We start from the raw sequence: 17,052 nt of genomic DNA, 5'->3' as shown, positions 1-17,052 counted from the left end.
TCTGATTGGCTGAAGTATCTGTTGTTTCCGCTGCATGTCAGCTTCTGCTTCACGGTGGCGTTTTGTGAGAACCTCTGTCGATCCGAATTCAAAACACAAAACCTCGGGTTAGTACAAATGTCTCTACTTTAATCATTCACCTGCACGTTTCTAGCATATCTTATGTATATATTTCTTTCAGGGAGTCTTATAAGTTATTGTCATTGCTCAATTTATTGTCTTTATGATGACAGCAGTACTGGCTAAGCTAACAGACAAACTGTGGAAATAGTTGATATGATGAAATGTCTTGTACTGACACAACTGACAGCTGACACACTATTGACCTCTCTTTGGACATTGTTTCACTATAAATTATGTTAAATTTATTGTCAAATGTAACTAAATCAAGAGTTACTCACATTGTTATGCTGGCAAAAATGTATTTGCATCCTATAGCCTAACGTTAGTTTGGTTATTAGTAAATCTTGCTTCAGAGTGTTTTCTTTTGTTTATCTCGCGCAGATGTCTGTTGTCATAACTAGAATGTGTTCTTGATCATTTACAGGGTCAATACTTAATAGGAATGTGCCTATGGTGCAGATTCAACTGAAACAGGCACATCTTTGTCTTATTTGTTTACATCTGTAAGGTGGCTGATCTGCAGTGCTGCAGTTATCATTTGTAGCCTATTACTTCTGTTGAATTTGGGGTAATAGAGATCAGAATGATCAATGATAAGCAGTACTTAAAAGGGATGCATCTCTGCAGTAAAGTGTAGAGAAATGATCATGTAAATACCATGACCTTATCTTCTCATACTCTGCTCCAGCAGGATACTGAGTGGTTGGCCATGGCGTCTGACTCCCCGCGCAGACCGAGCCGCTGTGCTGGTGGGGTTGTGGTTCGAGCACAGGCTGCAACGTAAGAGCACAATGAATCGTTTGTGAAATGAAAGTTCAGTGTTTTTTAATTTGTAAAGAAAAATGTTCAGTATTGTAAATATTAAGATACAAAATACAAAAAAGGGACAAAATATTCTGTCAGTATTGTCTGGTCTCTACTTGTGTGGTTGTTTTTTTCTTGACAATTGGGTTTACTCTTTTGCAGAGAACAGTCATACATGGAGAGCGTAGTCACGTTCTTGCAGGATGTAGTCCCTCAGGTAAATGCCTTTTTCCCCCTCTTTTTTGCATTAAAAACTGGAGATTTACATATTTCTTTATTTAATGTACATGATATGTTGATCTATGGACAATTCAAGGTGTTAGTATATTTCTGTTGTAAAACTGTTCAGAGCATTTAAAAAAGTTTAGATAAATTGATAGTGAGAGTAAGAACGATTTATTAATGTCTTTGAAATTTCAGGCGTACACTGGGACACCTCCAAATGATGAAAAAGAAAAGATAGTTTGGGTCCGTTTTGAAAAAACAGACATCAATGGTAAGCTAATTCTATTTTTGTTTTAGATGTTGTGGAAAATATATTTTGTTGTGTCATGTTAAATTGATGCATTCTGCATAAAACACATGGGGTCTTAGGACCCAGGTATTGTAAAACGTTTTTATTTATTTTTAAGGCAAGCCACCAAAGTTTGATATTGTGTTTTTACACGGCAGAAGGAACTTTTCCAAAGTACACTACCATTTAAAAAGTTTCAGTTTATTGTTCAATGTTCATTGTAACTTTTTTGCATCCTTGCTGACTGACCCCAAACTTTTAAAAGGCAGTGTAAGAAGCTTAGACATAATTTTCCTCTCAGCGACAACTCCGTTACAGCCAGTTTTCTTTATGAGTTTATTTAGTCTGTTTGCATCTATAGCTTTAATCCCAGTGCCCTAGCCTAGCGCACTACAGCAGAACATTTTTAGCTTTGCTTTTACTTTTTCATTTAATCAGAATAATAAACAGTGGCAATCAGAAAGGTTATAGATTTCACCAACTTTTGAATCATTATTTATGTATTCCGTTGTTCCGATCATCTGCGTCTTTTTTGTTTGTTGCGTTGTTTAACACTTATGCCAAGACTTTGTGGTTTACTTGCTGTTTTCTGTTTCATGTCTGTTACGCTGACATGAGTGTTTCTTGTCCTGTGTCCAGATGTGTCCCGCTTACCAGAGTTCCAAGAGATGCACGGCAGCGGCACTGAGCCGCCTCTCTGCTTGATGATTGGCTACACTGATGGAATGCAGATTTGGAGCATATCAGTCAGTGCATTTTAAACTCTCTCTCTGCCTTCACCACACTGGTGGCAACCGAATGTGCATACTTCTATGTAGTAAATGAAAAACAGAATGTGAAAAGGGATTCCGAAATGCACATACAATGGACAATTTACTATCCAGTGAGGCTACTAAAGAGAAGTCGTGAATGACAGTGAAGTGATGCAACTGTCACTGTCTGTCACATGACAAATTTAGTATGTACGGACTGCATTCATACTTCACACATTCCTACTAAATAGAACATGCTTTTTCAAAAGAAGTACCACTACTTACTCAGAGAGTATGTGATTTCTGATGCAGCCATTGGGTTTTTCCCTGGATCAGTCTTTCTGTATGACTGCTATAAGGGAATGTCCACACAGAAAATGATTTGCATTGGCAAACCAACCCGAAATCAGTCATTTTGGTGACAGTGATAGTTTAGACAGTGAAGGACAGTGGTAAATCCAGCACTGACTGACTCATACTACCTGGTGTAAACTGTATTATTTGTTTTTTAATTTGACAGAGAAATTTAGTGTCTTTTTGTCAAATATAATGTTCACATTTGACCCACAAAGGACATTAAGATTTATATTTTTGACTGACTTTCTGTTGTTTAGTTTCTGTGTAATGCTATTACTCTTTATCACCACTCGGTGCCGCCATAGACAAAGGTAAGGCTGTGCCCTGGAAGAATAGAGATTTTATTAATGAAGTTGGGTCAATGATGTGAAGACACATGCTAAGCTTTAAATCAAATGTCAAATGTAAAAAATAATAGTAACTAGAAGTTATATCACTTCCCCAATAAAATAGTGAAAATGTCAGCATTTTGATTTCAAGGTTTCTCATATTGTTAATATAGATCAAGATATCTATCAGATGATCCGATTTTTTTTCAACCTTACTTTGCATTTATTGTAGAAATGTCATGACAGTTATCATCTCAGAAAAGAGTTGCTTCTTTATGAAATGAATTTGGATGCAGTTGAGCATCATATTACGGACATGAGCTCACTATTTTGAGCAAAAACGTATATCTCACTTTTTTTTGAAAGTGTTGAAATCGTCACACTGTCTGGCCGTGAGTTGCCTGCAAAGCGTTTGTGACAGTTGCTTAGACGACACCGCCTGTAATGGCGTTGAAGGGAGGAGCAGGAGTGGCACTAGCCGTGTTACATTTCTGTGTTCCTGTGCATTAGCATCTCGGTGGAGCGGAATCTTTGATGGAGGTGTTGCTGGCTCGCAGGAGATAGCATGAAGATTAGATAGTGCTAATTGAAGTGGTGTTGGAATAAAGGGATGACATGCATTACATTGGAGGTGTCTGTTCTGCTGTTATTATTAAAGCAGCCGGATGCGTTTCGCTGTTTGAATAGGTTTTGCCTGGTTTATGCTATATGTAAAGGGTGATGTGTAATTTTTAGTTGTTTAAATACTTCTTCTATCCCAGTTCAATGTGTGTTCAACGAGATTGATTTATTAGGTATTTAACTGTGTATTTTTGTTTCCTTATTTATTTATTGTTTTACATTTAGGTTTTCTTTGCCATCACTCACTTTATTTAAATTTGATCTTTAAAATCACTTAAAAAAATTGAATCACTTTAAAATCACTAAATAATTTGATAAACACTGTTAAACATAATTTTTAGAAAATCAAAATGAATATCTGTTTTTTCATTCTGTATGTGTTCATTATGTCTAAATTCATCTGCTGCATTTAATACAATTGATTTAAGGTTTTAGTGTTTATTTTGCTTTATTTTGAATTTATTAAAGGTGCAGTGTGTGATTTTTAGCGGTATCTAGTGGTGAGGTTACGAATTGCAACCAACAAAAGTTACGGTGGCCAAAAGGAAAATATGTCATCGTCTGAGACAGTAGAGACTAGAGAGTAGCCAGTTCAGCAATGAGATTTATTTTCAAGGATACATTAAGATATTATGTTTACTTATTCAGTAAAACTATGTTATTGCGAATATTATTGTTACTTGTTCATCATTGTGTCAGTGTTTTATTCGCTGAACTAAGCTTGCTTCCTTGCACGAGGAGGTACATGGTAACGAAACGCGTTTGTCCGTTTAGGGCTACTGTAGAAACATGTCGGCGCATTTCAATGTAAGGGGACCCGCGTTGTATGTAGATCAGTGGTTCCCTATCAAGGCTACGGAACTTCGACATTATGGATGTCGTATATGGGAACTCCTCTCATCCTTCACTTCTGCTGAAATCTTATAGGCTAACGCAAGCAGAGCTGGCCAATTGACGCAAAATATGCAAATACTGACACCTCGTAGCAGTAATAAGCAAGTGCAGCGTCAATTCCTGTTCAGAATCTCTCTCTTCACGCTCAAATCGTGTGCTAGAAAGCTGATACTCCACTAACAACTAATTATTTCGCCGTCGTTGAAGTTGCGCCGAGATACTTGCACTGTCTCCTGCATCCGATGGCAACTATCTGCAACCTGTGTTCGGGCCCCATCGTGCCCCCCGACACGGACCTGTTCTGCATCGCGTGTATGGGGCTGGCCCATGCTGAGTCAGCCCTCAGGGACGAAGGGTCCTTCGACCTCTGCGCGGACATGCCTCTTCGAACTCTCAAAGCCAGGAGGGAAGAGGCTCGCGCAGCAGCGGGGATCGGGTCTATCGCCGCCATTGAGCCGCTGGTAGCCCCCCCCCAACCGCGGAGTCGAGGTTCGTCCCCCGGTGAGCTTTCCCGACCCCACCTTCCAGCCCCCTCGCGAGGTCACTGACTTCGTTTCCTTCGGGGCGAGTGAGGAAGACGACTCCATGTCTCTGTCTGCCTCCGAGAACGACTGGGGTGCGGAGCAGGCCGCACCGCGGGCGGCCGCGGAGCAAGAGACCCCGGCGGACCTGCAGGACGAGCTCTTCCGTATCCTCTCGAAGGCCGTCGAGGAACTGGACCTCTCGTGGAAGGCTCCCGATGAACCTTCTAAGAGCAAGCTGGATACGTGGTTCCTCCAATCGAGCCGCCGTCAGGCCGCTTCGAAAAGAGGAACACCGTTTTTTCCGGACGTGCATGAGCACGTGGTGAAGTCGTGGGTGGCCCCGCAATCGGCGCGCACTCTCACTTCCACCCTGGCCATGTTTGCCCCCGTGGACGAGGCGGGGGACCACGGCTACCTCCGCATCCCCCCCGTCGAGAAGGCCGTCGCCGCGCACCTCTGCCCGTCGGCTCCCGCCCTGGGCTCGGACCGCAGCCTGCCGTCCCGAGCCTGCAGATTTATGGCCCACCAGGCTAACAAGGCCTACGGTGCCGCGGGGGAGGCGGTTTCCGCGTTGCATGCCATGGCCATTCTCCAAGTGCTGCAGGCTAAGCAGCTCAAGTCTCTGGATGACGCCGCCTCTATTGACGCTGACGCCATCCGAGATCTCCGTTCGGCCACGTGATTCCGACTATGAGCCACGTGATTCCTCGGAGGAAGCCGCCGCCTCCGCAGCCGCAGCCGCAGCCTCGCTCCCGCTCGTCTTCCGCCTCGGGCCGCCAGCCTCGGGCCGCCAACCTCAGACCGCGGCTAGAAGACAGACAGCACCCCGCCCGGGACCGAATGCTCGTAGAGGCCGTAGCGGCCAGTGGCAGGGAGCGGGTAGCAAGAGGACGCAGAGGAGCCCGCGCAGAAAGCCCACCGCGTCCCCTGCGAGGCCCAAGCAGTCGTCCTGACCGCTCGGGCAAGAGGAGAAGAGAGCGCCAGATCGGCCCCGCGTCCAAGTGGCGCGCTCTAATTCACTTGGTCCCTCAGTGTTCCGCGAGCGACGTGTGCAGTTGTTTTGTGAATGTTGTCAATTGTTCAAAAATAAAGCAGATCACTACTTCACAAACAGAGCTTTTTTCTCCCCTTGCACCACACACTGTGTTACCCGCCCTGCCTTCGAGCAGCGCAGAGTCACGGTCAATAAATATTCCCAGCCCTCGCATAGCAGCGATGACCGCAGGTTTAGATCAGCGCACGCTCAGTCGCTTTCAGGCAGCGTGGGAAGCTATTCCGGGCATTTCGCCGTGGGTGTTGAATATAATTCGGCACGGGTACACACTTCAGTTCAAACGCAGACCACCCCGCTTCCGCGGCGTAATTCAGTCATTAACTTTGCCCCAAAACGCCCATGTGCTGAGGCAAGAAGTGTGCAACTTGCTCGAAAAGAAGGCTATAGAACCGGTTCCCCCGAGGGAAAGGGAGAGCGGATTCTACAGCCGCTACTTCGTTGTGCCGAAGAAGGGAGGGGGTCTCCGCCCCATTCTGGATCTGAGACCCGTCAACAGAACGCTTCACAAGCGCGCTTTCAGGATGACTACTCTGAAGCAAATCCTAGCGCAAATTCGCCCCGGGGATTGGTTCGCTTCAGTGGATTTAAAGGACGCTTACTTTCATATCCAGATAGTAAAATGTCACAGGCGATTCCTGAGGTTTACGTTCGAGAATTCGGTGTACCAATATACGGTGCTCCCGTTTGGACTAGCCCTAGCTCCCCGAACATTTTCGAAATGCGTGGGCGCGGCACTTTCACCCCTCAGATCGAGCGGGATGCGCGTCTTGAACTATCTGGACGACTGGCTGGTTCTCGCGCAGTCGAGAGAAATGCTGGTCAGCCATGTGGAAGCCCTCCTTCGACACTTGGAGATGCTCGGTTTGAGGGTGAACGCCCAGAAAAGTGTCCTCACACCGAGCCAGACTACAACATTCCTGGGAGTTTGCTTGGATTCGGTGAGAATGAGAGCGCGCCTCTCCCCCGAGCGAGCGGAGGCTCTGAGTTCTTCTCTCGGTCTCTTCAGACCTGGCAGGCTTGTCCCACTGAAAGAGTTTCAGAGGCTACTGGGACGGATGGCAGCGGCTTCTTCGGTGTGTCATCTGGGGCTGCTGCATATGAGACCGCTGCAACACTGGCTGAAAACGCGCGTCCTCCCGAGCGAGTGGTATTCTGGCCACAAGCGCATTATGGTCACCCGCGGATGCGCCCGCACCCTGGCCCCGTGGAGGAACCCAGATCTCTTCAGCTCAGGCGTCTCTATGGGCATAGTGATGCGGCGCGTGGAGGTCCTGACGGAAGCTTCGTCCACCGGATGGGGAGCCGTCTGCTTGGGAAAGCCCGCCTCGGGTCGGTGGTCAGGGAAGCAGATGGAGTGGCACATAAATCGTCTGGAACTAGAAGCGGTCTCACTAGCTCTAAAAGCATTCCGGTCTCGGCTGGAGCAACAGCATGTGTTGATTCGGACCGACAACACTTCCGTGGTCTCGTACATAAATCGCCAAGGCGGTGTATATTCCAGTGCCCTATTCAGGCAGGCGGAATCCCTTCTGCTATGGGCGGACCGGTTTTTCCTCTCGCTGAGAGCGGCTCACATCCCCAGCGTTCTGAATCGCTGGGCGGATATGCTCTCGAGAAGCGGGATTCCCCAAGCGGAGTGGAGGCTTCACCCCGGGACGGTTCAGCTGATATGGAATCGTTTCGGCAGAGCGGAGGTCGACCTCTTTGCGACGAGCGAGAACGCGCATTGTCAGATGTTCTTCTCACTGTCTCGTTCCCCCCGGGAGGTGGACGCGCTGACTGCGCGATGGCCGAGAGTCCGTCTCTATGCTTTTCCCCCGGTAAAAGTTTTGCCCATGGTGTTGTGCAAAATCAGGGAGGAGAAGGCGGCGGTGACTCTGGTAGCCCCGAACTGGCCGAATCAGCCCTGGTTCGTGGATTTGGTAGAGTTACTGGCAGGACAGCCATGGGAGATTCCGCTCAGGACGGACCTTCTGTCTCAGGCGAGCGGAACGATCTGGCATCCCAACCCCGGGCTGTGGAGCCTCCATGTGTGGCCGCTGCAGGGTCGCTGAGCGGGGGGGACGAGCTGCACTCGCGAGTTTTGAATACCATCGCGGAGGCGCGAGCCCCGTCCACCAGGCGCCTGTATGCTCTGAAGTGGGGTGTATTCTCAAAATGGTGTAAGGATGTCGGTATAGACCCAGCGAACAGCTCTGTGTCGGATATTCTACGCTTCCTTCAGTACAGGATGGATGAAGGGAGCATACCATCCACTCTGAAGGTATATGTGGCCGCTGTTGCCGCGTTTCACCCCCCTATTGACGGACAGTCTATCGGTAGACATGCGTCGGTGACTCGGTTCCTCAAGGGAGCTAAGAGATTATGCCGCCTTCGGTGCCGCCGTGGGATTTAACGTTGGTCTTAGAAGCTTTGTCGCGACCGCCTTTCGAGCCCTTAGCTTCGATTGCCATTAAAGAGCTATCAATCAAAACAGCACTGCTTCTCGCTTCAGCGAAGCGGGTTGGGGATTTACAGGCTTTCTCTGTAAGTGAAGATTGTATTCGCTTTGGACCGGGAAACTGTAATGTAATTCTCAGACCGAGGCCGGGTTACGTTCCTAAGTCGCTCAACACCCCGTTGAGAGCGCAGATTGTTTCTCTCCCTGCCTTGTCCACTGAGCCACCAACCTCTCGGGACTCGGTTGCTCAGAGTGCTGTTTGCCCAGTCAGAGCGCTCAGAGAATACATTTCTCGCTCGGCCGTTTTTCGACAATCGGACCAGCTGTTTGTGTGCTTTGGTGGGTGCAACAAGGGACGGGGGGTCTCTAAACAGAGGCTTGCTCACTGGATTGTGGACGCTATTGTTGTGTCTGGGGCAAGAATGCCCCCTTAACGTCAAGGCCCATTCGACTAGAGCGATTGCCTCCTCGTGGGCTTGGACTAAGGGTATGTCTATTCAGGATTTATGTCTTGCGGCTGGCTGGTCTTCTCAGAACACGTTTGCCAGGTTTTACAAGTTGGATTTGCCCTCTGTAGCGTCTCGAGTGCTTTCGGTGAGTTTATTTCACACACAGCATTGTATAGAGCTGCTCTGCGCTTTGCTTATGAGTTGTTCTGTGTGCTATATTGTGTGTTTGTACTGTTGTCACCGCTATGCGTTGGCCTTCTCTTACTGTGGTTATTGCCCTGTTTTTCGACAGTGTAATTTCCCCCGGTTATACTGCTCGGGATATGCAAATGCTGGCAGGGTATTGTGAGCTTGTGATTGGTCCCTTTGGGCCTATCAGAGGTTAGAGGTTGGCTATTGGTCAATCTCGGCCTATCAGATGCTTGCATACTGGGGGGGCGGTCTTCGTATTGGGTCTGTTGTCAGTGGTTGTTTGGCTGCCACGGCGGGATTCTACACAGTTCCCATATACGACATCCGTAATGTCGAAGTTCCGTAGCCTTGATGGGGAACGTCTCCGGTTACTTTCGTAACCTCGGTTCCCTGAAAGGCAAGGAACGAGACATTACGCTCGCCGCCGTGTTCGCTATTGTTTTAGCGTTTTTGTTCGATTCTGAACAGGAATTGACGCTGCACTTGCTTATTACTGCTACGAGGATGTCAGTATTTGCATATTTTGCAATTGGCCAGCTCTGCTGGCGTTAGCCTATAAGATTTCAGCAGAAGTGAAGGATGCGAGGAGTTCCCATATACGACATCCGTAATGTCTCGTTTCTTGCCTTTCAGGGAACCGAGGTTACGAAAGTAACCGGGGACGTTTTCAAACCCTGGGTCGTGACCCTCGGGTGGATCGCTAGAATAAAAAAATGGGTCACCAGTGATTTTAATAAAAAAAAAGAATAATAATAATTCCGTTTTCTAATAATATTAATATTATTAATAATAGCTTTGATTAGAAGTACACTAAAACACCACCAGTTTTAGTGTACTACCAACAGTTACAGTAGAGATCCACTTTTGCGACACGACTGTGAAGCGTGGTGTCGCGACGCCTCCCCACATTTGTACTTTGATGGGCGTTCCTCAAGTTTACCGCTATGGGTGTGGTTTTGAGCCAGCGGCCAGTCTAGAACAGAGGACCTGCGAGAGACTTCCCCCCGTCTACATATGCTCTGCTTCTATTGGATAGTCGCGTCGTGTTCAACGGAATTCATTTGCATAAAGATGGGCATCGGCCAGCTTTTTGACGCGCAGCATTTTTCCAAATGAAGCGCCGCCTTCCCGGGATGCTTTGCGGGCGCGTTAAAGTCGCGTGACGTCACCCATAGGAATAAAGTGTAGCGCGGCGCAACAGAAGTGTCGCACGGACAAGTGGATCTGCACCGTTACGTAGCCCTAGGCAACACCAAAACAAAAAACCTTGTGCACAGTTTTGTTGATATGCAGCCATTTAATTTTTTTTCCCATGAGATGAAGAAAATATTCGGTACCGTGACATTAATAGCCAATAATGAATTTATTTTATGCCGAATAAGCAGGCCCACCCTTCTCATTAATATATAAACACGCACTTGTTCGCTCCATCCGCAACACACACACGTTCGCTCCATCAGCAGCAACACACAAACACTCGTCGTTCCTTCCGCAACAGACTCTCGTTCGCTCCATTGGCAGCAACACACACATTTCAGATCAATATATTTGTTTTCCTTAAAATTGTAATTAACACTAACTTTATTCTCGTTTGATTTATAAATATGTTTGCTTTTAAACTGTGTGTGATTTTGGTTGGTATAAGTTGAGTTTGATAAGAGTTTACAGTTTGACAAAAGCACAATGTTGTGTTTTATTGCGAGTGTACACAAATATAAATGAACAAAGGATGTATGAACAAAGTGAATGTGAAAAGGATGATTTTTTTCCTGTCGATATTGCAACGTGAGGGAAGTTGCTACAAAGCCTATAATAAAGTATAATTTACCATCAAATACATCGCGAATGTTGAAACATTTTGATTCTAATGAGAGAGTTACGTGAGCATAATGCCCCTTACTTTTACTTTCACTTTAAATTATTTCGTTTTGGCTTTAGTTATTATTTTTTTAAAATTCTTGTTCTGTTCTGAATATTACATTTAAAGAGTTTGTTGTGGAATATGTTTTGTATATTTTTTAAGCATGCAGCAAACTATAGGCTATTAATTGGTTAAAATTCCTGTATGTAGGCCTATCCACCTTATTCTGCTCTAAACAATGCGCGCCGCCATGACGACGACTCCGTTTGCCTACTTCCGGTTCGTACTGTATTAGCAGTGAGAGAATGAGTTCAGGCTCTACATGTGCTGTTGTTGGTTGTTTTAACTATTCAAAGAAGATAAAAAATTTTTTAGAAACTGGATGCTTTGAGCATAAGATAAAAAGGAGAGAATGCGTAGTTATGTCCGGTTCGTATCAGCTACATTCAATGCCAGAGAGTAAACGTTTTTGGTTAGCTGCACTAAAACTGAAGCATCCAACGAAAAAGGTGTATCTCTCCGCACCATTTTGTTGACAAACGCCTAATACGTTACCAGTAGGGATGGGCATTTCAAGCAAAAATAATAATCGAAGATCGCTGGGTATTATTCAATTATTATTCGAAAATCACCCCCCTCCACCACACATCACTCACACATGCATGTATAGACCACACACCAGAGCATGTGCGCAAAGCGGAGCGGTGTGACGCTTAAATATAAGTTAAAAAACAACAACAACTAAACATACGTTTTATATTTATGTTTCATAATATAATGTTTTTTATTTATTTCATCTATGTTGAAAAGGGAACCGCATTAGATGAGTCAGATAGGATCATAAGATGCCCAATATATCAGAAAACATTTGGAATGGCTCATGATTTTGACCATTATTAAGTTTTGTTTTGTAGAAAGCCTTTCTTTAAAGTGAATATCGTTCAGTATAAATTGTATCTTCATTTTTAATCAATGCTTTATCAACAAATTGCCTGGAATAATAAATAAGAAGCAAATATAGTAGATATGCACTGCAGGACACGGAGGCGCGGGCGCGTGAACTGCAGCGCGTCTTATAAATCAACGAAACTCAGCGTATAAGATACTTGCCTCACATACATGAGAAGTATATCTATAGAAAGCTTGAAATTTGTACTTTTAAACAAAATAATTAAAAACTAGCAGAAATGGGCTGCTCTCTACTTATGTATAGGTTAATTCGAAGTGTGCATTTCTCTCTATAGGCGCGTTCACTGCGAAGACGGCGAATCAGCATCGTTAACTTTATCTTTGCAGTCGACACTTGGAGAAAACACTATTTTTTTAATAAACAATTCAAATTTGTCATGCATAATCATTACTTTTGCCTTTTTTTTGGTGGCAAGCTTATGCGTGCGTTGAGATGCAGAATAGGCAATATATTACGAAAACGCTCAATGGTTTAGCATTCTCTCCCATATAGTATACATAACTTCAGTCGTGCACGGGCAGCCCTCCTTATTTCACATATTTTCTAACCAGCACATCACTGCAGCGTTATGAGCGAGCGGCGCTTAATCTTCATAAAGCTTCGAACCGGAAAAGGACAACCGACTTACGGTTCAAACCCGCTTTGAATCATGGGTAAATTCGCTAACCAGGAAAAAGGTGGATAGCTTGATCAAATTATTTCAGAATCGACTTTGCATTGCAATCGCGTCAAGGATCTGTAAACTTCTTTTTCAAGCTAGTGACGAAACGGGCTCTGTAGCGCTGTTTGTTCGCTGTCTGCTATGGTAGAAACATGACAACACAATATGTCGACCTCCATAGAAGGGTGCCTGCGGTTATGGAGATATAAATGTCTCATTCTAAGGTAATAAAATTATACACCACTGAAAACATAGTTATGGATCTTATATTGCATTTCTGTCAATAGATCCTCAGAAATATTACACAATGCACCTTTAAGAGAAAATGGTATAAATGATATACATTTTTAAACATTATTTGTCATAACATGAAGAACAATTATCTGCTTATTAGTATAGGCTTACGTTTTAATATATAATTTTAATTATTAGACAATATTATGCCATTTAGATATTATTGTATTATCCAAATCTCACATTTGCTTTAGTATTAACTTGTCATGCGCATTTTTTTTTCAAAAAAAATGTAAACCTTTAATTTTACCCATTTTGTTTATGTCTTAGTATTGTTTTTTTAATGCATAAAATGCATTTAGTCGGTCACCTGCTCTAGATATTGAATTGGATCTTGGAATAATGGATAGGCTTTATTAGGGTCTCTTATTCTCAGATGAAATATTAAATTCCCTTTACAGAAACAAATGATAATTGTGTTGAACATTTTAAAGTCTGAAGAGCATTCTAAAAGACTTAAGTTGTTGGTTGCAGTGTATAGGAAGCAGATCAGAAGTTAATGTCTATTATTTCTATCATATCAAGAGCCCTGCAGACCAGGAGACCGAGAGGTCACCAATCATTCTTGCCTAATGTGGGATATTGTCCTCTGTCTGCTCTGCTTTCAGATGCTCTCCGCTTTCTAAGTATACAAACGGAGCTGCCGTCTCTCTCAGCTCCAGATGCTGTTGATTCACTCTGATTCGCTGAATTCCATCACACAGAGTGGCTAGAGATTAACAAAACTCATTCTACAGTGTCCATGTGAATGAAACTACAAGATGGAAAAACAACCAAGAAGCCTCAATTTTGCATATTGCTGTGATAAATAGTAATGTAATAGCTGAGAGGTTGGTGATGGATGCCATCACTAAAGCCGTGTAAAGCGAGGATGAGCAGTATGGTAATGCACAATGACACTCGCATTAATGTAAACCTCACAATCCGCTAAATTCCATTATTCCTCTGCCCTATTTGCCAGTCGGGGGTTTTGTTTTGTGGTGGCCCGTGTGCATTACCTCTCTCTCTTGTTTTCTCCCCTTCTGTCTCTCTCTCTCTCTCTCTCTTACATCAAATGTACCGTGCTGTAGATGCCATATTAATCTCCCACTTTGCAGTTTCAAAGTCTGCACCGAGCACTTTTAATAAAAACATGACTGATCCTGCATTTGAAAAAACTACTAATTGTGCTAAAGAGACGATCATCCTCTGTGGGCTTATCTGCTTGAGACACATGGATTATGTCCAGTAATGTGATAAAGGACGTTTCTGTAATTTAACGCACATAGAGACACACATTCAGGGCTTAATTCTTAAAACAAAAAGCTTGAATAAAAGGCTGTAAGGCTGTGGGACGCCAATCAAAATATTTCCGCCCTTGGGATGTGATATGCCACTCCCAGCTTTGGTTTCACAGATCTGGACTTCCAGCAGCTTATTACAGTGTCAATATGAGAATGACGTGATTAAGACTAATTCGATTTTTTTGTTTGTATTAATATTACAATCTATCAAATGTAGCTGTGGTAAAAGTGCTGGATATCGGCCTGGGCCAGTTAGTCACGTCCATGGCAGTGCTTTTTTTGGGGAGCACGTTGACGAAGTACATGGTAGCTTTAGTTTTGTGGTTTAGTTGTTGGCTCATCCTCCATTTTTCATGAGAAGTTTGTTTCTGTCAGTTTTCCTTGATTTGTCCTACTCTGTGAACAAATATCTCTTTGTTTGCCTCCCATTGTTCTTTGATTTCTCACAACCACATTTTTGCCCCCGAATTGCATTGAATTGATCAGCAGTTTTGAGTTTTCTTACATGGGCAAGGGCAGGAAAAGGCTTACTAACTCCAACAGACCTGAGACTCTTTAAAAAAAAAAAAAAACTACAATCTTGAAACAAGTTTCACCATTGGTTAAGTCAGTGTTGCTGGATGCTCAAACAATAGCACAGAATCACAATGTTTTCTGGGAAATCAACCTACTAATGCCTTCCTTATAATTGAATCTTCATACTAAAGGAATAGTTTACCCCAAAATATACTTTATTTATATTTATTCACCCTCATGTTGTTCTAAAATGTACTTAAGTGATCTTTTAACACCTGTGAACACAACCAAATCACTGTGAATAAATCAGTTTGACCACTGTTATGAACTGGATAAATCGATTCTTTGAAAAGATCCAATTCAAAAGAATGATTAGTTTGTGAATAGAACGTCAGTGTTTCTCATTGCTACTTCTCCAAGAAGAGCTAGATCAAGGTTTGAATAACAACTTAAATTTTGGTCTTTTCTTGACTCAAATCTGTTACTTTACAGCTTCAGAAGGCATAGAATGAGTCATATTATTTATGATACTTAAGTGGAGTTTTTTTTTTCTCCTTTTGGAGCTTCACAGCCCCAGTTCTCATTCACATTCATTATATGGAAGATGATGGCCTCAAAATGATTAACAATTTCCCCTTTTGTGTTCCACTGAATTGGAGTGATACAGGGTTTGGAACAACATGAGGGTGAGTAAATGATTCACCCGTGATTTAAATTTTTAGGTGAACTGCTCCTTTAAACTGGGATAGGGTATTTAACTAAAACACACTTTAGCTTTTAAAACATCACAAGTGTCATTTAATACCAGGCACATACGCGGTGCGTTTTTCGCTGTCGTACGAGCTTTCTGGCGTTTTTTTTCTCTATTGAGAGAAATCGTTGATGTTCGTATGGTTGCGGCTCGCATTGTGTGAGCGGAATTAAGAGCCGAACTGTTCATTACGAGCACCTCTCGACCTCCCAAAAAATTTAAAACATGTTTAAAAAATTTAGGGGAGTCCGCCCAATTTTGACCAAATTTGAAGTACAGTCAGTGTATCAGCTGTTTTGACACGATTATTAGGTTAAGTGTCTTGTAACGTGTACAATGGTGTAACGTGTACTCCCAAGTGTCCGAACTCGCATAGCGTATGTCTGCCTTAAGAGCATGTTTGTCAGTGACTGAAGGCTATTGAGTGTTGCGGCTTTCATCCATTTTCCGTTCATATCCGAAGGCCAGATAACATTACACGGCAGTGTTTTTTTTTGTAGTGTCTTGCTTTGGTTGCCTGAAGTTTATCTTCTAGTTGTTGGGTGACTCATTATCAAACCACATCACAGCCACTGCAGACCAAACAGAGCATTGTGTGATTTACAGTCAAGTACTTTCATGTCTTTTAATGTTCAGGGATGCTACAGTATTTAGGGCATTCGTCATCATGGGTGTTTCTCAGTCAGACACTGTGCCAACGCTTTCTAACAGGATGTGTTGCTGATGTACAATAAAAGATAAAATGTTGGAGCCCCGTCAACTCTAGTGTAGTTTTATGGATGCCTTTTTGTCCCTGGCCTGATAAGCTGTGTGATGTTGCTCTGGTACAAACCCATACACACCTTCAGTTTATGCATCACCACATACACACACTCCTCTTTTCTGTGTCTTAGAACTGAGTTTATCTTTCTAAAATCACGTCTTTTAAGTTTTCCTGTTTGTTTCTTCTCTGTGCAGCTGAACGGGGAGGCGCAGGAGCTGTTCTCGGTACGACACGGGCCTGTGCGAACTGCTAGGATCCTGCCTGCTCCACATATCAGTCAGTATCAGACACCCCACTGCCTCTGTCTCTCTCCTTCTACAGAGCCACCCATAGCCACATACATGCATTACTTTTATCTTAAAGTATCCCCTTAAAACATTTTGGGTACACTTAAAATGCACGAATAAATGTGCTCTTTAAAATAAATTATTTTTGGGGCACACTATATAGTTTAGGACTGTGGTTCTGAACTAGTTCTCCGCCCAGATTTTGTCCTAGAAATCAAACAAATTAAATGTAATAATGCTTCATAAGCCCAGCAGTATGGAAAATTGTTAACTTGACACATACTACCATTCAAAGTTTTGTGGTCAGTAATTACATTTGTTTTTAAAGAAATAGTTTTGTTCATCAAGGATGCACTACATTTATCAAAAGTGACTAATGATTTTAACATGCAAAAGATTTATCTTTTTTTACTTATTATTTTCTATTTAAATGCGTCAAAAATACAGAAAAAAAGTGCGTGACGGTTTCTACAAAACTATTATACAACACAGCTATTGATAATAATAAGAAAGGTTTCATGATCACCCAATCAGCATATTAGAATGATTTCTTAAGGATCATGTGACACTGAAGACAAAGTAATGGCTGATGAAAATTCAGCTTTGCCATCTC

General features: G+C 43.4%; 1 protein-coding gene across 7 annotated transcripts in view; it reads left to right on the top strand.

The window, feature by feature from the left end:
* The window catches only part of bcas3 (BCAS3 microtubule associated cell migration factor), a 254,043-nt gene continuing 236,991 nt past the window's right edge, over positions 1–17,052 (top strand). For 5 of the 7 annotated variants that reach the window (XR_013195948.1, XM_077208302.1, XM_077208300.1 and 2 more), the window contains exons 1-6: positions 1–107; positions 815–903; positions 1,090–1,144; positions 1,348–1,423; positions 2,081–2,187; positions 16,347–16,428. Coding sequence is in view for 6 of the 7 variants with exons in the window: in XM_077208302.1 (XP_077064417.1) it covers positions 833–903; positions 1,090–1,144; positions 1,348–1,423; positions 2,081–2,187; positions 16,347–16,428 (391 nt within the window). In the remaining variant the exon portion in view is untranslated. Of the gene's footprint in view, positions 108–811; positions 904–1,089; positions 1,145–1,347; positions 1,424–2,080; positions 2,188–16,346; positions 16,429–17,052 lie in introns of all 7 variants that reach the window. The other 2 variants (XM_077208303.1, XM_077208301.1) reach the window with 2 other exon arrangements.

Source organism: Siphateles boraxobius, unplaced genomic scaffold (assembly GCF_051911475.1).
Source record: "Siphateles boraxobius isolate OS27281-9 unplaced genomic scaffold, OSU_SipBor_1 6, whole genome shotgun sequence".
NCBI classification, from domain to species: domain Eukaryota; kingdom Metazoa; phylum Chordata; class Actinopteri; order Cypriniformes; family Leuciscidae; genus Siphateles; species Siphateles boraxobius.
The sequence above is the reverse complement of the archived record's forward strand: the minus strand, read 5'-3'. Positions and strand labels throughout refer to the sequence as shown.